General features: G+C 48.8%; 2 protein-coding genes across 5 annotated transcripts in view; both read right to left on the bottom strand.

The window, feature by feature from the left end:
* Nucleotides 1–238: 238 nt before the first annotated feature.
* On the bottom strand, nt 239–8445 carry LOC125444672. 4 transcript variants are annotated; one of them, XM_048517240.1, is made up of 8 exons: nt 8332–8445; nt 5617–5791; nt 4137–4323; nt 2970–3039; nt 2784–2868; nt 2109–2186; nt 1044–1181; nt 239–437 (listed from the first exon to the last, which is right to left on the bottom strand). In XM_048517240.1, exons 2-8 carry the CDS (start codon nt 5782–5784, stop codon nt 297–299), a joined length of 867 nt encoding a protein of 288 aa, XP_048373197.1. In that variant the 5' UTR covers nt 5785–5791; nt 8332–8445; the 3' UTR covers nt 239–296. The 4 variants fall into 4 exon arrangements, with proteins under 4 accessions (XP_048373197.1, XP_048373195.1, XP_048373194.1 ...); XM_048517238.1 differs by having other exon boundaries at nt 2109–2183; nt 8345–8428; XM_048517237.1 differs by having other exon boundaries at nt 8345–8428.
* A 2926-nt stretch (nt 8446–11371) lies between these two features.
* The window catches only part of TAOK2 (TAO kinase 2), a 42511-nt gene continuing 32622 nt past the window's right edge, over nt 11372–21260 (bottom strand). Inside the window, exons 18-20 of the mRNA XM_048517221.1 lie at nt 18621–18833; nt 16632–16814; nt 11372–14653 (exon numbers count right to left, since the gene is read on the bottom strand). Of these exons, the coding sequence (XP_048373178.1) occupies nt 14144–14653; nt 16632–16814; nt 18621–18833 (906 nt within the window). The 3' untranslated portion in view covers nt 11372–14143. The remainder of the gene's footprint in view (nt 14654–16631; nt 16815–18620; nt 18834–21260) is intronic.

The following is a 21260-nucleotide window of genomic DNA, read 5'->3' on the forward strand; positions in this document are numbered from 1 at the left end:
CACGTGGGACTTGCTGGAGGCTACAGCAGGCTGGCCCCTGCTCGAGGGGGTTATTCAGGTTAAATTGCCGCATTGGCACTTTGCGATAAATAAGTGGGTTTTAGGGGAACAGACTGGAGGTGGTACAGTGGTGCCAGTGGCCGACTGCCTCTGCCTTCAGGGGCCTCGAGACTGCTCTGTGAATCTTCTCCCTGCTCAGCTGTCCAGGACTTGGGGAGAGACATAGAGGAGTGGGGTTTAAGCCGTATCTTTATTATGCTCTGTGAATACAAGTGGGGGGAGGGGGAGGGTCAAGTTTACACGGTCTCCTTAGCGGAGTTCTCCGGCTGGTCAGTGTCGCTGTCCGAATTCTCGCGCAGAAGCTGATCCTTGCGCCAGGTCACTTTGCTCAGGAACTTGCCTGCCCCACCTTGGCGGGAGGGGCAGCAGATCAGGGGCTGTAGTGTAAGGAGGGGAGGAAATGAGAAGCAGTGCGGAGTTCGAAAGCCCGCCCCTCTCCCCGAATCTGATGCTGAAACCTGCTCTGTTTCTTGTTTAGTGTTGCTACAGTGGTTGTAACAGAGAATAGAGAGACATACGAAGTCCTGGGGCAAATAAGGGACGGACCATAGGGCCAGGCAGGCAGGAAGTGTGGGGTGTAGGGTTAGCATCCTCAGTCACAACAAGCCCACCCTCTCCCACTGCCTTCCCCATTCTGTTTGGTGCAGCGGTGGCGTAGTGGCTAAGAGCAGGTGCATGCTGATCTGGAGGAACTGGGTTTGATTCCCAGCTCTGCCGCTTGCGTTGTGGAGGCTTATCTGGGGAATTCAGATTAGCCTGTGCACTCCCACACACGCCAGCTGGGTGACCTTGGGCTAGTCACAGCTTCTCGGAGCTCTCTCAGCCCCACCCACCTCACAGGGTGTTTGTTGTGAGGGGGGAAGGGCAAGGAGATTGTAAGCCCCTTTGAGTTTCCTACAGGAGAGAAAGGGGGGATATACATCCAAACTCTTCTTCTTCCTAGTGATTCCCTCCCCGGTTTCCTGTGCCTGGCAGATGGGTACCTGAATAACGTTGAGGTCCTGCTCGGACACTAGCGGGGAAAGTCCCTCCATGCCACCGGAGGGGGACCGCCGGGGTGAGCGACGACGCTGGGTCATATACGTGCCCCTCATCTGATCCTCTAGAAGGACGGCCTCCACCTGGGGGGTAAAGGACAGGAATAGGATCAGGAATGTTTGGAACATACCAGAGGGGCTTTAGAATGGAAGAATGTCTTCTTCTCACGAGGGCATGGCAAATAACCATGGACAGTCCTTGCTCTGTAGAATCTAATTCAGGGGTCTGCAACCTGTGTCTCTCCAGATGTTCATGGACTACAATTCCCATCAGCCCCTGCCAGCATGGCCATACTGGCAGGGGCTGATGGGAATCGTAGACCATGAACATCTGGAGAGACACAGGTTGCAGACCCCTGAATTGAAAATGACTTCCAGCCCGCCCTGGTACTTCCTCTAGGAGTTAACCGCCATAAGTGGGCGAGAGGCAGAGGTGGGATCCAGCAGGTTCTCACCAGTTCCCGAGAGTAGGTGACTAATTATTTGTGTGTGCCAAGAGGGGGTTACTAATTGGGTCTGCTTTTCCATTAGAAATTCCATTAGGTCCAAAAATCATCAAGTCCTGTTGTTTCCTATGTGGCTGGTTAGTAGAAAACGGGATAATTCTCCCTGTTGGGCTGTTTTAAAAACATGTTTTAATAATATGGTAAAGTTCCTTGTTTAGGGAAAGTATCCTTCTTTTGCATTCTAGAAACAAAATTAAGTATTTGAAAGTATTAAGTATTTGACAGGCAGTCAATTAGAGGAGAAATAGTTGTTTCTGTTGGCAGTAGACGATAGGACTTGCTATAATGAGTTTAAATTATGGACGAAAGATACCAGCTGGAAATTAGGAACTTGTTTTTTACAGTAACAGAGAAATTATTAATGCCCCGCCCCCGGAATGCCCGCCCACGCCCCCATCATACCCCGCCCAGCCCCGTTGGCGCTACGCCACTGTTTGAATCCCACCACCATGGGAACCTGTTACTAAAATTTTTGGATCCCACCACTGGCGAGAGGGAGATATACTTGTTTGTGCCGGGAAGGGTTTCGCCCTCGAATGTGCAGACACCGGCACTCCTCTTCGTCTGCCACCTCCTCATCCTGTACGGGAAAAAGGAAAGGATGGGTTGAGCATCATAGAGATGGTACCCCCCTACCCCATCTCGTCCCAGGGGGTCAAGTACGTCTCAGCCGGAAGCTCTTTGCCAGTGTGGTGTAGTGGTTAACAGCAGGTGCACTCTAATCTGGAGAACCAGGTTTGATTCCCTGCTCTGTCACGTTAGCTGTGGAGGCTTATCTGGTGAACCAGATTAGCTTGTGCGCTGCAACACATGCCAGCTGGGTGACTTTGGGCTAGTCACGGCTCTTTGGAGCTCTCTCAGCCCCAACCAACCTCACAGGGTGTTGGTTGGGGGGGGGGGAGGAAATAGTAAGCCCCTTTGAGTCTCCTTACAGGAGAGAAAGGGAGGGATATCAATCCAAACTCTTTTTCATAGGAGGACTAGGTCCCATGAGCACGCGCTTTGCCCTCAACTGGTTTTCTGTGCTGTGGAATAACAGTGCGTCTGATCATGCACAGAGTGCATTTCCCTCAGTGCTGGCTAATGGCAGTGCTGAATTGTGACTCCTGGGAACGTTTGAGACCCTTGTTGTGTCCTGTGCTTGTGTCCGCTTCTCAGGGGCGGATGCAATTCCGCTCACCGTTTCACTGATGCCAGGAGACCGAAACGATCGCAGTTCGTGAATCCCTCCTGTCAACAGGCAACTGCCTTCTAAAGTGTCCGGCCTGGAAGAAAAGGATGATATCAGAGGGGAAGAAACGGAGCCGACAGTGAGCTCAGCAAACTCCTCCCGCTCTCTAACTAGCTTCTGCTCCGGATAACTCACAGGCAACTGCATTCCGAGCCGGGGCTGAGATTCCTTCCAGATGGGGATCCTGGCTTGGGATGTAGAAGGGCTGTAAACAGAAACATGGATTGGAGGAACACAGTTAAGAGTCCCTGCGTGAATTAAGCTGGAGGGAATCAAGGAGAGAAATGGGCAGGGCTGAATAGACTATGGCCAAAGGGACATAAACTAGCTGGTTTGATTAGTTGGTTAGAGCCTGGTGCTAATGAAGAAGAAGAAGAGTTTGGATTTATATCCCCCCTTTCTCTCCTGTGAGGAGACTCAAGGTGGCTGACAAGCTCCTTTCCCTTCCTCTCCCCGCAACAGACACCTTGTGAGGTTGGTGGGGCTGAGAGAGTTCAGAGAGAACTGTGACTAGCCCAGCAGGAATGGGAGACGTGTCCCCCGAACCCTGTCCAATTTGAGTGAACATGGCAATTAAAAATTATTCAAACACTGCATCTGGGTCTTGTTCAATACCTCTTCCTCCCTTGAGCCAACGTGGTGTAGTGATTAAGGGCAGGTTCAGGTGGGACGCCATCTTAGGATATAACAACTGCTGTTTTTATTATAATTATGGATGTTTACGATGATTTTATGTAGTTTTTATGCTGTACACCGCCCAGAGCCCTTCGGGGATGGGGCGGTATATCAAATAAAATAATAATAATAATAATAATAATAATAATAATAATAATAATAATAATAATAATAATAATAATAATAATAATAATAATAATAATAATAATAATAATAATAATAATGTGGGAGTGCGGAAACACATCTGGTTCACCAGATAAGCCTCCGCCGCTCAGGTGGAGGAGTGGCGAATCAAACCCGGTTCTCCAGATTAGAATCCACCTGCTCCTAACCACTACACCACGCTGGCTCTCAACCATACTAGCCAGCCTTCCGAGTCTGAAATGCTGCTGAGGATCACCAACTTAAGGCGAACTTAATCATATCAAAAGTGAAGACAAGCTTCAAAGGAATTAAGGCGTATACTTCTGAAACACAATTTGCAGGGCCTGTGATTTTCTTCTCAAAGTGTATGGCCCAATAGCTCCCTTAAAGGGACAGAGATGGTGTATTATGGCAGCTTCATGCGTCCAAAAAACACAGGAGAAGGAGGAATTTTTCTCCAGAGAAGGCAGAGAGGCGGCTTACCATTTTCTGCGCTGCGGATGACGGTGCAGAATTCAGAATAGGGCATTGGGGGACGCGACGTGTGTTGAAAGAGGCTTTGGTAGTCAGGGAGACCCAGCAGCCCCGCGAGCCTTTCACACAGGCCTCGTGCCGCTACGTAGCTCATCTGGGCCTGACCCAATGACTGCTCTGCATGGAAACAAGCCAGCTGGAGAAGAAGGCAGACAAAACGTCACGCAACCACCCAAGGCTTGGAGACCTGAAAATGTAGCAGTAAGCTGGCATCTTAAACATGAAAGCTGTCGCGTTTGTCCTCTGAGAACAGACCGCGTTTGCCGGCTCACCTAAAAGCCAACATCTTAAATATCTAGGCAACCTTGGACGCATCGTGTCCTTTAGTCTGGGTTGAATGCACATTTCCCTAAGCCTAATTGCCAAGTTTTGACAAGAAGCTTCCAGATTCCGGCTGCCTCCTGAGCATCTCCAATGAAAGGTTGAATTTTAGACAGAGGAACGTGAACCAAGGGAGTCAGCTCTTTTCCACACAGTCCATTTGCAGACCCTGGCTCATTCCGCACATGCAGAATAATGCACTTTCAAACTGCTTTCAGTGCTCTTTGAAGCTGTGCGGAATGGCAAAATCCACTTGCAAACAGTTGTGAAAGTGGTTTGAAAATGCATTATTTTGCGTGTGCGGAAGGGGCCCCTCTTTCCCTTTGAAGGGTTAAAGCATCCTTCCTGTTATCATGACAGAGAGAGATCTAGCAAGCCTTCTTCCCTTAGACTAGAGTCACAACCTTACGTGCATTGACTTCAGCGGACTTAGAAGGGTGTAATTCTGTTTAGGATTGCACCATTTTTTGGGGTGGGTGGGGATTATTTTGTGTGTACTTTCAGTCATATGAGCAGCCTGAAGTGGTACATCCCTGACCACCTTACCGTACCACCTTACTGAGGATTCGTCTTAAGGGGCTGGCCAAGTGTTGTTTACATTATAGCCAGTGGTGGGATCCAAAAATTTTAGTAACAGGTTCCCATGGTGGTGGGATTCAAACTGTGGCATAGTGCCAATGGGGCTGAGCGGGGCACAACGGGGGCGTGGCCGGGCATTCTGGGGACGGGGCATTCCTGGGTGGGGCTGTGGCAAGGGCGGGAAACGAATGCACACCGGCGCAGGCTGCCACGCACGCCGGTGCACCTCCTGCTAGACTGCTTCAAGTTCTGCGCGCTACTGCTGAGAGGCAAAAAAAAAACTAAGGCAAAAATCACGTGGCAAAACCACCAATTAGTCACCCCCTCTCGGCACACACAAATAATTAGTAACCTACTCTCAGGAACCTGTGAGAACCTGCTGGATCCCACCTCTGATTAAGTGACAGAAAGGCCTCCCCCCCCCCCCACACACACACACAGGTGTTTTGAGACACAGAATATCTCCTCCCCTTCACTCTGCTCTACCCCATTCATTACCAGATTTAGAGGCCGGAAATGTGGAAAGTACCTGTGCAGACTTCTGTGCTTTAACAGCTACCTGGACCACTTTGGCAGTGCCAGCCATGGTGCTCACCAGGAACTGTGCCAGGTCTTCTGATAACCTTGGTGTGATGCCTTCTGGGGCTGGTTCATCTGGATGAGGAGGGTTGTCGGGAGATTCACACCTGTCCTCCATTTTGGAACTAAGAAAGAGAGAAAAGAAATATGGATACTGGACACAGAAAGTGGGAGAGGGTAGGCCCTGACAAAGAACCAGAACTCCCTTCTGTCTGGTTTAGTATTGCCAGTTGGTGGCTGGAGATCCCAACGTGGTGGCGAACCTTTGGCACTCCAGATGTTATGGACTACAATTCCCATCAGCCCCTTCCAGCATGGCCAATTGGCCATGCTGGAAGGGGCTGATGGGAATTGTAGTCCATAACATCTGGAGTGCCAAAGGTTCGCCACCACTGCAGGATGATCCGGAGGATCATCCCCTGGACAAAATGGCCACTTTGGGAGGTGTACTCTGAGGTAAACGTGTGGCTTGGGGGATCAGAGGTGGCCCCCTGAGCGGTCTTATCAGGCCCATGAGCCAGCTGAAGGGCCCTCTCCCCATTTGCTCCTGATCTAGCTTGGTATGCCCATGGGTGAGATCTCCGAGACCCACCTGGACGTTGGTAACCTTAAGAGAGATCCGCTCTCATGGGAGCCCCCACAGGCTCACTGCTTTTCATGCTTGAGCTGTGTTGCCATGAGCTTGAATACCATCAATATATAGCATGCTTTTCTGGGCGTGTATAACCAAGCTCCTGCCCCACAGTATATGGGCCCTTCAGTCTTAGGGACGGGGAGGTCTGAGTCTTTTGATTTTCAGGCCCACTAACAATAGAGAAGTTTGAACAAGATACAAAACCGCTAGGTTGTCAACTAGTTTTTCAGAATCCCATTGCATAAGGGAGGAGGTTATATCTGGAGGATATGCCTACCAGAACACTTGACCCCCAACAACGCCTCCCTCCCCCAGATGTTGACAGGCACCTCTCCCCCCACTCCCAGGATACAAACTGTCACCCTCCCTACTGTAGGTGTGGGATACAACCAAGATGCTCCTTCACTTGGTAGTCAACTGCCGGAGGATGCGGTTGCCATGGGAATGCTTCCAGCAGCCCAGTTGCTAGGAGAGTTTCTTGTAATGTAGGAGATCTGAATGTTTGAGAGATGCGGAAGAGGGCAGATCGGCAGAGCCTGACTCTCGTATGTGGGGATGTGGTACTTTGCAAGAACATAAGAACTAGCCTGCTGGATCAGACCAGAGTCCATCTAGTCCAGCACTCTGCTACTCTCAGTGGCCCACCAGGTGCCTTTGGGAGCTCACGTGCAGGATGTGAAAGCAATGGCCTTCTGCTGCTGCTGCTCCCGAGCACCTGGTCTGCTAAGGCATTTGCAATCTGAGATCAAGGAGGATCAAGATTGGTAGCCATAGATCGACTTCTCCTCCATAAATCTGTCCAAGCCCCTTTTAAAGCTATCCAGGTTAGTGGCCATCACCACCTCCTGTGGCAGCATATTCCAAACACCAATCACACGTTGCGTGAAGAAGTTTTTCCTTTTATTAGTCCTAATTCTTCCCTTCAGCATTTTCAATGAATGCCCCCTGGTTCTAGTATTGTGAGAAAGAGAGAAAAAGGAAGAGGAAAAGATTGTAACGAGAGCTCAGCTAACTTTTATCCAGCGCTCTGTTGTTATTTATCAGGTAACTGAAAATAAACACATATTTAGATATAAATAAGAGGCGCTCGGACCCAAGATACTTCTGAGGCCAAGAACCCATCGTTCGTACCCTGAGAATAAAGAACCCCAGCCTAAGAAATTGAACATGTTAATAAAAGATATAGTGGGATGATAATATCAACCCAGCAGTTTCTGGAGAATACGCAGGATTGAGAAGGCGGCTGCTTGGATACTAACTGGAGTAGCCTACTTAGGGAATGTTAACACTAGTCCAAAAGCTCATCTTTGGCTTCCAATTAGTTTTGTCTGGACCGTTGGTTTCTGTATGAGCATTCCACAGCGGCTCTGAGTTTTGGCATTCCCTACTATTGAGGTCCACCTCATCCTCATGTAACATTTAGATCTCAAGCCAAAGTAGGTGCTTTTCAAACAGCCCGTATGCTGTCTCAGGCTGGTGTGGTATAGTGGTTAAGAGCAGGTGGATTCTAGTCTGGAGAACCAGGTTTGATTCCCCACTCCTCCACCTGAGCTGCAGAGGCTTATCTGGTGAACCAGGTGTGTTTCCGCACTCCTACATTCCTGCTGGCTGACCTTGGGCTAGTCCCAGTTCTTCGGAACTCTCTCAGCCCCACCGACCTCGTGTTTGTTGTGGGGAGAGGAAGAGAAAGGCGCTCGTAAGCCACCTTGAGTGTCCTTACAGGAAAGGTGGGGTATAAATCCAAACTCTTCTTCCTACAAATTAATGCAGTTATATTTTTATTCTGCTGACTGTCCTCCTTGCTCACGGTGGTGGTGTTTTATATGATTTCCGGAGATGCGTTGGTTCTTAATCAATGCTTTGTCGGCCGCCTTAAAGATCGGAAGCAGAAGTTTTAAGCATAGATGTTAATCAAAAATGACCACCCCTAACAACCTCTTGACTCCATAGATGTGATTACTTGACATGGAAGGGGATTATTCTCCACTACCCGTGCAACCCTGCTTTCAAAAAGAAATTCCTGTTGTTTACTGTTAGTATGTACACTCCAGTTCTGTGTTGTCCAGTCCAGGATGTTGAAATAGGGGTTGCAGACAGACTTTTTGAATGCAGCATATGGTAAAGTTCCTTGTTTAAGGAAAGTCTCCTTCTTTTGATTTCTAGAAACAAAATTAAGTATATGAAAGTATTAAGTATTTGACAGGCAGCCAATTAGAGGAGTTGTTTCGGTTGGCAGTAGACGATAGGACTTGCTATAATGAGTTTAAATTATGGACAGAAAGATACCAGCTGGAAATTAGGAACTTTTTTTTTACAGTAAGAGTTTTTTACAGTAACAGAGAAATTATTAATGCCCCGCCCCCAGAATGCCCGGCCATGCCCCCGTCGTGCCCCGCCCAGCCCCATTGGCACTACGCCACTGTTTGAATCCCACCACCATGGGAACCTGTTACTAAAATTTTTGGATCCCACCACTGAGCTGATGACTTTGACCAACGTCTACTGGTATCTTAAAGTAAACATTGATCGGCAAACTAGGCCGAAGAACCTAAGAACAACCCTACAGGATCTGAGCCATGGACCACTCAGGGGTGTCCAACTCTGGCGTTTCAAATGTTCATGGACCACAATCCCACCATCCCCTGCTGGGAACTGTAGTCCATGAACATCTGAAGTGCCAGAGTTGGACACCCCCGAATCATCTAGCTTCACACAGTAAGCAACAAATGGGAAACAGCGACTATTGGCCTGATGTTGCCTCTGGGCCCGGTGGTTCCTTTGAGTAATTATGGCTGGAAGCCATGATGGACCTCTCCTCCCTGAACAAGTCTAATCCCCCTTGAAGGTCATCTGTGCAAAGAGCTATCACTGCGTCCAATGGCAGTGTATTCCATGGTATAATTACTGTTTGAGGAGCAAATGCCAAGTTTACCATAACAGTGCCCCAAAGCTACTTCTGTGAAAAGAACTTTATGCAGTTTTTAAAGGAGTGACTCTGATTAAAAACTTTACTATTAAAGTCACCGGCTGACATTTAGGCCTGGCAGTTTAACCCACCTCATAGGAATGTTGTGAAGATCAACAGAATTAAAGGGCGGGAGAATACTAGCAAGGTGTAGTGGTTAAGAGCAGGTGGACTCTAATCTGGAGAACTGGGTTTGATTTCCCACTTCTCCACCTCAGTGGCGGAGGCTTATCTGGTGAACCAGATGTTTCTACACTCCTACATTCCTGCTGGATGACCTTGGGCTAGTCACAGTTCTCTCAGGACTCTCTTAGCCCCACCTATTTCACAAGGTATCTGTTGTGAGGAGAGGAAGGGAAAGGAGCTTGTAAGCCACCTCGAGTCTCCTTGCAGGAGAGAAAGGTGGGGTATAAATCCAAACTCTTCTTCCTGTGTGGATGAAGAGGATACAAGATGTTTAGGGGCAGCTCTGTAATTATGCAATTCCCCCTCCCTCCAAGGTGTGCCTGCCCCCTCACTTTTGATGTTTAGAAGGTAGCTGAAGATGGTTTTACTCAGGATAACATTCGGACAGTTTTTTTTCCTGTATTGTAAATTGTGGTTTTACTCAAGAATTTTCATACATTTCAGTTATTTCTAGATGTTTAGTCTGACAATATTGTCAGCTGCCTTGGGTCTCAGATATTAGAAAGGTTAATAAATATAACAAAATATGCAAAACTGAGACTGCACAGACGTTTCAGGTGGATTATGTATATAGGTGAATTATGTACACAGGCAATTCTTTGCCTGATGCCCTTGAAGATCCCACCTCCAGATAATTCTCGCTGCTTCGAGTAATTCCCCTCCTCCGAGCCCAAACAGACAGAGTACAACTTCTTAATAGTCAACATTTTTATTAAAAGATTTCTCACCCCACCCCAAAATCTCTCCCACTGGTAACCTTCTCGAGAGCAAGCAACTCCCCCCTTTAACTCTTCCAAGTATGTCTGAATCTCCCCCGCCCGCCCCGGTTTTTTTAAAAAAAGTGTTTTTTTTTAATTTTCTAATACATTCCATAGGACACATATGTCTAAGTTCCCCCCCCCAAACATTTTTTCTTCATATATAAAAAAAGACATACACACATACATACACACACTCACATTAGTTTTTAATCACCCACACAGAGGGAGACAGGAAAGGGTGTGGGGCAGAAGAGAAAAAAAAAGAAGAAAGACCAGAAGAGGTAAACTGTACATGGGGGAAGTTATGGCACCAAAAAAACAAACAGAAAAAAGATTCTTTTCAAAAACAAAAAGAATTGATTATTATAATACATCAAGCCCCTCCAGCCCCATTCCCACCCCATAACCCCAATTTCCCAAACCCAGGCAGGCAGGTATTACTAACTCAACATCTTGAAATAATAGATCCCGTTTCTCTCCCCCCCCCGCAACCTCCCCCCCGCCCCCCCAGCTTATTTAAAACAGTGGCCTTGTTCAATTTAGAAAATCGTCTCGAGAAATTGGGACTGGTGGAGAAGTCTGTTTCCGTGAGGAGTTGGAAGAAGCTTGAAGAACTTGAGGCCGGATCGATGCCTTTTAGTGGGGAGGGGCCGCAAATGGCAGAGAGGATAATTCGGTGAGAAACAAAAAAAAGACCGTCGTGGTGACGGCGGGGTCAAGGGACATGACAATATGCCTTAGCTACGTTACCGTGTAAAGTCACTGTTTCAAGATTTCTGGTTCCCAAAATGGAAAAAAAAAAATCAAGGAAGTCTCAGAGGATTATATATTTCTCTCCCTCAAAAGGAAGTCTCTAAAACCTTCCATCACTGAAAGAAATGTTAGTAGTTGATGAAATTCCCCACACCAGTTTCCTCTCTTGGCTCTCTTCGCTCCGTTTTTCATTTGGGAATCTTCCTTTCCCACTAGCAAAAATAAAAATGGGATTCTGGAACCCACCCGAGGTAAACTTTCCCCGGTTATTAGGAATAGTTTATGAGACCTTTTGGTTTCACATTTCTCCCCTTTTTCATTAAGGATGACAAAATTAACCTCCCTTTCCCATCAAAGATTGGTTTGTACCAGTGTTTTGACACAACTACCCATTTTTTTTTTAAAAAAATTGTCCTTTTCCACCCTGCCTGAGGAAGACTCTAGATGAATTCTTAGAAAGAGGCAAAAAAACCCACATGGAATTTTCTAAAGGGGAAAACAATTCCTGCACATGTAAAACTAGTGTTTGAGGGAGGTTAAACTATTATTTCTGGGACACAAGACAAGAAATTATCTGACAATTCATTTTCCAGTGGGTTTTTTGGGGAGGATGGAGGGTGGGTAAGCACCCATAGAACCACCCACCTACAACCTGAATGATAAAGACCAGAAATAGTTTTTATGCCTTGTGTGTTTGCATTCCCGCCATGCGGTATTAAATCCTAGGGCTGCTTTCTTCTGTCGCAACGGGAGTGGAAATTAAATCAAATGACCAGAAGTTCCTTTTTAGCTTTGTAAATCTAGACACCCACTCTCAGCGAATATACATCTGTGTTTCCACAGCTCAAAGGAAGGTTTTTTTTAAAGGAAACTGCCTTTTCCTGTAAACATTTCGGACTATCTCCAATGGTTCTTTTCTGTGAAGCAAGACAGTTCTCACTTTGCAGAATAGAGTCGTTGGACCCAACTCGGCGCTTTTAAAATCTTCAGATGTTTGCAGTGGGAAAGATTTCAAAACTATTCTAAATTACTGATTTGCCTACTCTTATGACAGATTTTTAAAATTTCTGATAATGAGGAGGGGGGGGGGAAGGCTCATGTCCGTACACCCACAAAACCTTCCGTTTCGCCTCCTCTTCGTCCTTTCTTAGAAACGCTGGGCCGAGTTTTGACACGCGGTTGCCCACGAGTTAAATCTGAAAGCAGTTTTGGGCGGGAAAAAGATGATTTAAGCTCCTCTTTCAGCTTCAGCCGAGAAGAGAGCGATCACATCGGTTCACAAGCTGTTTTCTACTGGCTGGTAAGACATTTGGTTCTAACCCAGGCAAGTTATAGTTTCCAGGGGGAGACTTTTTTTAAAAAATCAGATAAGCCGTTAGACTTCTGAGCCCCAAAATACTGACTGGTGACTACCGAGGGGAAGGCAACTGGCCACTGAAATCATTGGTTTATTGTGAAAAGCTGACCCTAATCCCAAACCCTCGGCAACCTGGGGGGTTTGTTCATACTGGGTATTACAGCAAGAAAAAGCATGAAGGGAGAGGGGAACGTCAGGGAAAACAGACACCAAGAGAGGAGATGAAATGAAAGATGACGTTTACGGATGTGAATTCTGAACTAATTCAGGATTCTTAATTCCTCTGGACGCCCGTATCCTGCATAAGCAGCCAAAACTGTTCTGCAGACTTGGGGAGATTAAACTGGCAACCGAGCAAGTTACTAGCAAAGGGGGGGGGGACATCGGAAGGGACAACAAACCATTTTGGTGGGTGTGAAGAAGAAAAAGAGTCTAAGACAGAGGAATCTTTGAGAAGCAGCTAATCAAAGGGGAGAAAAAGATGACCTCCCCATTTGCCCGGCTTTTCCAGAGATGGGGGGGTCACAGCTGGGAAACCAAACTTAACCCTTAGGAGTTACAGACAGCTGAGATTCGAAGCCCTTCAGGGTTTTCAAGAAGATCTGGATATCTTTCTGGAGGAGGAGGTGTAATACGTTAGAGGGGTCGTTAGAAACGTTACAAGATCCCTGGGCTGGCAGGGGCTCAAATCCACGTTTTAAAAAAAACGGAGAGAAGGGCATTGTTAAAATCTACATTCTGGTTCATGAGAGGAATGCGGGGACCGGTTTGGGAACCCTTGTTTTTATCAGACGGGTCTGGAGCGGCATCAAGAGAGTCTCAAGAGCCGGAGTTCACCACGCCTCGCGGAAATGTGGCAAAGCGGGTAGTAGCCACAGCAGCCTGCGGCGATGCACACGTCCCTCTCTATCCGTGGATTTGTGATGAGGCCAGGCTCCTGGAGTAGAGAATGTTCTGGAAACAGAGCGAATGCTGTGATCTCTGCCCATGTGTTTGGGCAGGACAGACCCCACTGTCCACAGCCTAGCAGGAATGCTCAAAGTCTTCCTCTGTCAATCGGATAATTCTACGCATGCACAGATTGGCCACCGTCAACGGCCATCCAAGTTTCCCCACCCCGCCCCACCGCCCCTGCAAGATCTACGCCCACCAATTCTCTCTACCTAAACTGGGTTAAAATGACCACGTGGCAGGAGAAAAACGAACGGGCTCTCTTGAAAGTCGCAGCTCTTTTCACAGCCGACAGCAAGCTACAGGCTGCGTAACCCGAGAACTCTGAATTTGGTGCAATTGCATTCTTCTCTGCCCAAGAGTGGGGTCTGGGATTATTTCAGCCGCAAACTGGAAAAAAAATGATAATTTAATCTCCGCAGCTTTGGGGGTGGGGGTGGGGGTGGGGGCATCGGTCACCACAGCTCTCCATCTACAGATTGTTGCGACGCTGGGAGAAAACAACTTCCAACGATCAGGGATGCCAAAACTGATCGCCAACGGCACGTCCACAACTTTGGTGTCCCCTTCCATGCGGCGGCGAGGGAAGGGGGACAGGAAACCGTGACCCTGGGGGGAGGCACCAGCCACAGGCCAGAGGGCAAGAAGTTAACCTTCCGCAGTCTCGCAGTCCGATCTTCTGTGGCTCTGCGCTTGCAAAGTTGGGGCAAGACAAAGGCCACAGATGACGACTGAGGGGCCGGACCGTGGTTCAGCTTCACAGTGTCTCCCCATCCGCGGCTCGAGGAGCCCCACTTTCCTCCCCCTTTTCCAACCGCCAATTCCCCCCGTTGCCCTCTAGCAAAGTTTCCCTGGTCTCTCCCCATCGCTTCACGAGTATGAAAAGTGCGACCCATTGAGGATGTGAGAGGTGACGCTGGCTGAGCGGCTGATGCCCTGGTCCGACTGCCCGCCAGAGGCCGTGCGTCGCAGCGGCTGAGGGCTGTTCCTCAGCATGACCACGTTGGAGCGGCCCCCTGGGGCGGATGACGATGAGGAAGAGGAGGAAGAGGGAGAGGAGGAAGGTGGGTGGAGCCAAGCCGAAGGGGGCGGGGCTAGCATAGGGGGCTGCCTCCACGCGTGGGGGGCGCCGGCTGTATTCTGGACGCCGTGGCTCCAGTGGGAGCCACTACGGGGAACGGGGCGGGAGGGCCAGGGCTGAGGGGGGGCAGTATAGCCTTGGTTGAAGGCTTCGGCGGGGATGCCGGTGAGTGCCATATTGCTGAATCCCAAGCGCATGCTCTCAGAGTCGAAAGCCTCGATCTCCCGGGCCTGCCGCTCCAGGAGGCTCCTGATTCGATCGGAGCGCTCGTTCTGCAGGGCCAACATCTCTTCCTCGATCTGCAGGAGGACAGAAGAGCAACAAAGGAGGAGGTTAGGAAAAAACCCACATGTTAAGAGTCACACGGGAAGGACAAGAGTTCCCAAGAAGGAAGACTCTAAACACCGGCCCGTTCAAGTGCATATCAAAAACTCACAAAAAGTGCAAACGACAGATAAAGGCTGACTATAGAACAGTGGTGGCGCAGAGCCCTCTCTGTAGGCACGCGCGCCCAGAGTTCATCATGTGGGCGGGGCAGAAAATCACCCCCCCCCCACACACACACATCTAGGCTGGCCTGGGCACAATCCTTTACCTGGGAGTAAGCTCGGTTGCTGGCAATGGGGCTTGCTTCTGAGTAAACCCTCGTAGGGTCGTGATTCACCCATTCGAAGCGTTGCATGGTTGCTTCACCAAGCTTACTCCTAAGTAATGCGCACCTCGGGGCCAACCGTTTTTCTAAACTAAAACCTCAGTATTCAGGCTAAATTGCCGTATTGGCACTTTGCAATAAATAAGTGGGTTTTGGGTTGCAATTTGGGCACTCGGTCTCGAAAAGGTTAGCCATCACTGCTATAGAAGATCCATCTACATTTGGACCAGGTAAAGGAAAGTAACAAAAGGTGGGTTTCACTGGGTAGTAGAGGTGGTACAGTGGAACCTCGGTTATCGTTGCCTTCGGTTTTCGCCGGTCGCCCCTGGCCGTTTTTTGCCTTCGGTTTTCGCCAGCACCTCGGTTTCCTCATACACAGTTTGCATAAATTTACGCTTTTTGCGTAAATTTGCTACGCCATTTGCGTAGCGCGTGCACAAACGGCATAGCTTCGGTTTTCGCCGGTTTCTGTTTTCGCTGAGCGTCACTGGACGGATTGCTGGCGAAAACCGATGTTCCACTGTATTAACTACTTCTTTAAGGTTTTATCTAGTCAGCCCCAAGGTCTCATGGGAAGTGTAGTTCCCAGCAGGCTGTTTTCAGCCTGAAGGGAACAGGCCACTTCTCCAGCCTGCACTATTTCACTAAAGTAAATGTGGGTGAGTTGGGGGGTGGGGGGAGGGCGCTGCAGAGGGGGTGGGGAGCGGAAAACAGAGAGTGTGCACTGGGCGCAGTATGGCCCCGCTACGCCTCTGGAGTAGGGGACTAGATGGACAACTGATCTGAGCCAGCAGGGCTGTTCTTACGTTCTTACCTGTGCATGTCTATACCTTCTCTGGAACATGGGCATGAGAGTTAAATATTTATACCAACTGTTTTATCATACAGCTTCAGAAAGATGTCTCTTGTGACTATGTTTTAGTACAAATTAAGCTAGAAGCTTAGAAGAAGAAGTTTGGATTTATACCCCACCTCTCTCTCCTGTAAGAAGAAGAAGAAGAGTTTGGATTTATATCCCCCCTTTCTCTCCTGTAGGAGACTCAAAGGGGCTTACAATCTCCTTGTCCTTCCCCCCTCACAACAAACACCCTGTGAGGTAGGTGGGGCTGAGAGAGCTCCGAGAAGCTGTGACTAGCCCAAGGTCACCCAGGTGGCATGTGTGGGAGTGCACAGGCTAATCTGAATTCCCCAGATAAGCCTCCACAGCTCAGGCGGCACAGCTGGGAATCAAACCCGGTTCCTCCAGATTAGATACACGAGCTCTTAACCTCCTACGCCACTGCTGCTCCTTCCTCTCCCCACAACAGACACCTTGTGAGGTAGGTGGGGTTGAGAGAGTCCAGAGAGAACTGTGACTGGCCCAAGGTCTCCCAGCAGGAACGTAGGAGTGCGGAAACACATCTGGTTCATCGGATAAGCCTCTGCCACTCGGGTGGAGGAGTGGGGAATCAAACCCAGTTCTCCAAATTAAAATCCACCTGCTCTGAACCACGACACCACGCTGGCTTAGATTCTGAGGAAGCGGGAGCGAAATGAACACTTCTGGAATGGAGAGGAGGCTGCAGGTCAGAGCAACAGGGGAAGGAACGAAGGCTCTTGGGGTTTTCTGGGAGAAAGATACGCACCCTTTGCTCGAGCAGTGCCCGGCGGATGGATACGCGCTGTTCAAGCTCTTTGATTTCTCGTTCATGTTGCGCTTCGGTGTGGATCTTGATCTTGCTCTGATAGGCGTTTAGCAGCTCCAGTTCCTGTTGCAGCTGCATCCTTAGGACCTGGTACTCTGCCTCCTGCGTCTCATCCAATCGCAGCTAGGAGTGGGAAAACAAGGGATTTAAGAGCACTGATTCGAGGGGTTCAACTAGCACCAGGAGAGCCAGGTTTCCTGCCACTCTGCTGTTGGCTTCCAGACAGGGCTTTCCTGCTCTTCGCTTTGCCCCTGAGCTGTAAAACAAGCCACGCTTTGCAATGCTAACGCTAAGGTGATAGCGAATTGTAAAATTGTATTTTTAAGAAAGGAATGTGGCTTCTGGTTCTGGTGGGTTTTCTGGGCTGTGTGGCCGTGGTCTGGTGGATTTTGTTCCTAACGTTTCGCCTGCATCTGTGGCTGGCATCTTTAGAGGTGTATCACAGAGAAAAGTCTGTTTCACACTGTGCCAAGACAGCCACACAGCCCGGAAAACCCACCAGAACCAGTTGAATCCGGCCATGAAAGCCTTCGACAATATGGCTTCTGTGTGCAAAGGTGGCACAAGGAGCAAAAAAATTCCCAAGATGGGGGGAAGATGCAACGTTTGTGTTTTTAGCAGCCAGCCTTGTCCGAAACCCACCAGGGAAGGGAAAACAAGGTCCTTTAAAGAACAAAAAAACACCAACGCTTAGATCAAACAAAGCCCACAAGCAAAAGGGGAAACTAATTCTCCCAACTTGCTTCAAACCTCTAGCTCCCCCACTGCCAAATGTTCCTTGACCGCACCCCCAAGCATCATTTAATGGTTTGTAGAGGGCGGGGGCCGTTTCTGCCTGTGTCATGAGAGAGGTGGGGAAGTTATCAATTGATCCAATGGGTCTGCAACCTGTGGCTCTCCAGATGTTCACGGACTACAATTCCCATCAGCCCCTGCCAGCATGGCCAATTGGCCATGCTGGCAGGGGCTGATGGGATTTGTAGTCCGTGAACATCTGGAGAGCCGCAGGTTGCAGCCCCCCAATCCCAAGGTTTTTTTAAATCCTTCCTCCCTTCCTTCCAAGGAGTCCATGTCAGCCTAAATCCCTCCTCCTCCTCACTCGGCCTGTACAACAGGCTACGCTGAGGTCACCCACTGAGCCTAATGGCTGTGTGGGGATCTGAAAGTGGGGTTACCAGATTCTAGTCCAACTCCTAACTGCTATGCCTCCTTAAAACACAGAGCAGATGGGAGTGTTTGGAACTAGCAGAGATCTATCTCAGCCAGACACTCCTCTGCTCCTGAGTAAACAGATCTCCACCGGCTTCAGCAGGTTGAGAGCAACACAGACCAATCTTGTGAGGATGCCGAGAGAACAGAAAGGAGATGCAAGATGGCAAACACACTTTTGGAGTGATATTTAGAGCCTCGGGCACACCACAATCCAGCTCTCTTTCTTGGAAATGTTGACAAGCTCCTTTCCCTTCCTCTCCCCACAACCTTGTGAGGTAGGTGGGGCTGAGAGAGTTCAGCGAGAATTGTGACTAGCCCAAGGTAACCCAGCAGGAATGTAGAAACACATCTGGCTCACCAGATAAACCTCCGCCACTCAGGTGGAGGGGTGGGGAATCAAACCTGGTTCTCCAGATTAGGATCCACCTGCTCTTAACCACCACACCCTGCTGGCTCTCAAGCCCATCAAACTAAAATTCCCAGCTTTCCTTGGGAGGATAGAGTGGTAAAGCACCATGGAAATGTTCTCACGCTGCTACTAAACAGAGCTGTGTAAATTCAAGCCGAAGGAAACCCGGATTCTGTGCTGCGCCCTCTTGTCAATAAAAACAAGTCTGGCAGGCACAGCTCGTTCGGCGTAATGATCCGCCTCAGATTGTGACGTGCCCTGTTCTCCCCGCTCCCCCCCCACCCCCGGTCCACAAGTGGGGTACCTACGGCCTGCGTGGAGAGCATTTCGTTGATGCTGTGGTCGTACTGCTCAGCTAGGATGGCCAGCTTGCGGGTTTGTTCATCCTTCAGTCGTTTGAGGATGCCCTTGTGTTCGCTCTTCGGGGTGGTCTCCAAGAGGTGGTTGCGGAGGGCCTTGTACTGCCGCGTCTGGATCTTGCAGGTGTCCTGGAACTGCTTTTTAATTTGCAGTTCCTTGGACTGGAGGGGAGGAGGAAAGAGGAGAGGAAGGCAAAAAACAGGACGAGCCCAAGAGACCAGAGGAGGAGGAGGAGGAGGAGAACGGTGAAGGACATGAGAACAAGAAAAGGAAGAGGGTGTAGCCGGGAAGAGGGAGGAGAAAAAGAGAGAAACAGAGAGAAAGAGAGACAGGAGCACGTGTTAGACAAACGACTCCCACCAGGAAGGGGGTTTGGTGGGGGCCCACTAATTGACTTAACCGTCGCCACGGTACCCACTTAAGCCACAGATGCTTACCCAATTGCAAGGTTTCTACACGGAAGGCACCTTTGCGATACTGAAACTTTGGCAACTAAAGCTCTGGCTGGCCGCTGATTTAGCAGGGGGCATGTTTTGAATCAGAAAGAGCGGAAGGGCCGTTCATTCTCCCAACTGACTTACACCAAGGCAAGCTGAGACACAGGAGAAGGGCCGCAAGCAACAGCGACTGTTCTGCAGTACAGCTATATGCTCCTAGTAATCTGGAAGCCAAAGACAGGCAGATGGAAATGTTTTAGGGAAGAAGTCATTTTTAGCCCCTGTTTACACAGGGCGTAATGGAGGGAACAGAAGGTTTCGGAGATGCATAACTGAAGGCGTTGCCATCCCCCGGGGTGGTCTATGTGAAGAACGTAACGGAGCCCTGGGTGGCCAGTAACTCAGTCCTATTCTAAGCCAAAGGGCACTTCATGTCAGACTAAAACTGTGCATTTGTGAATTGAGCATCGCCTATTTCCACTGACTCTTCCACAATTTGTTTCACTAACATTCCACAATTTGTTTCACTAGTTGGTTTCAGCCTCCACCAGTTGTCCTGTACGAGAAATCGGCTTTTGAGAACTTCTTTCCTGCCTGTATTTCATAACTAGCTGCTACTGAAAGATCCTCCACTTAATTGTATTTATTTTTAGTAACTGCTGCTCGAGTTTTAATGGGTGTAAGTTATATTTTGTATTGATTGCTGTCTTAGAGAACAGCTATACCAGTGATGGCGAACCTATGGCACGGGTGCCAGAGGTGGCACTCAGAGCCCTCTCTGTGGGCACACGCAAACAGAGTCCCACACACACACACCTAGGCTGGCCTGGGCTCGATTATTATCATTAAACTTAAGACCTAGTTTTGGGGAAGCAGTGTAGGTAACCCTGTTAAGCGCTGTTAAACCCCACTGATTTTCATGCAAAGAACTAAAGTGCGATCCTTTACCTGGAAGTAAGCTCAGGTGCTGGCAATGGGGCTTGCTTCTGAGTAAACCCTCCTAGGGTCGTGATTCACTCATGTGAAACGTTGCACAGTTGCTTCAAAGCAAAGCCACCGACTACCATCAAGCTTACTCCCGAGTAACGCACGCCTTGGAGCCAACTGTTTTTTCTAAATTGAAACCTCGGTATTCAAGTTAAATTGCTGTGTTGGCACTTTGTGATAAATAAGTGGGTTTTGGCTTGCAATTTGGGCACTCGGTCTCAAAAAGGTTCGCCATCACTGAGCTATACTGTGAGCCGCCTCGAGCCCTGCGGGGTGAGGCGGCCCATAAATCCAACAAATAAATAAACAAAATAAAATTAAGAGGCTTTTCGCCCAGCTCACCTGATCTGAAAAGAGACCTAGTTTTCCAAGAAATGCGCCGGGAACTTGAAATGCACAGGGGTGTGCCAAACATATTTAAAACTTAAAATATGTGTCATGGGCTAGAAGCCATGCCACCAAAGTGAGTTCCTCTCTCACAACGCCTCAGTAGGCTACAGTTTGGTCTAAAAACAATGACTAAACCCAGAATTACGCCTGAAGATTCTTTCACTGTGATAGCTGGGATGTCCAAATATTTAATTCTGAAGATTAGAAAGCAATTGTGTCAAATGTATTTTACAAAATTAGGAGGACGAGATCAAGTTGAGACCGCTGTATACAGCAGGCAGGTTTAAATCCATTTTAGGACCCCTGCAATTTCAGATTCTCTTGGTTGGTCCCAGGGAAACCTTAAAGTTTTGGAGAGGAGATCCCCCCCCCCCCCCCGAAGGGATGGCAGAAGTTGGGAATGGGGGGGGGGGGGGAGGTTGCCAATGTAACCTTTGTGGTAAAACAGCATGTGTATTATTTTTTGTAGTTCCCGGAGATGAATGGCTGGTCTAAGACAATTTGGTGCCAGCGGCAGAAAAATTCCCATTCTTCTTCCTGTCCACCCTTTCCCCACATGAACCGATGGGAAGGGGCTCTTCCTCACAGAAATGAGGAAGATGCTCCGTTTTACTTCAGTGCATTGCACAAGACAATCAGCTACGGTTGATGCCAGATCTCTTTGCCAGATCTCGTAACTAAGCTGAGCTGCCTGTCCAAATGTTCTCACCAAAAATTACTGGTTTTCTTCAATGTTCTTTAAAATAGGTCTTAACCAACAAGTGCCCCGTGAAT

This window comes from Sphaerodactylus townsendi, linkage group LG15 (genome assembly GCF_021028975.2).
Source record: "Sphaerodactylus townsendi isolate TG3544 linkage group LG15, MPM_Stown_v2.3, whole genome shotgun sequence".
Lineage (NCBI taxonomy): Eukaryota > Metazoa > Chordata > Lepidosauria > Squamata > Sphaerodactylidae > Sphaerodactylus > Sphaerodactylus townsendi.

Excerpts from the sequence above, each read along its gene's own strand:
- LOC125444672 (XM_048517237.1), bottom strand. The coding sequence starts at position 8,415 with ATGCTGCATTCAAAAAGTCTGTCTGCAACCCCTATTTCAACATCCTGG. Across the intron at positions 2,869-2,969 it reads GGCTCGGAATGCAGTTGCCT|GCCGGACACTTTAGAAGGCA; the intron begins GTGAGTTATCCG and ends CTTTTCTTCCAG. Across the intron at positions 2,187-2,783 it reads CTCCTGGCATCAGTGAAACG|CAGGATGAGGAGGTGGCAGA; the intron begins GTGAGCGGAATT and ends CTTTTTCCCGTA.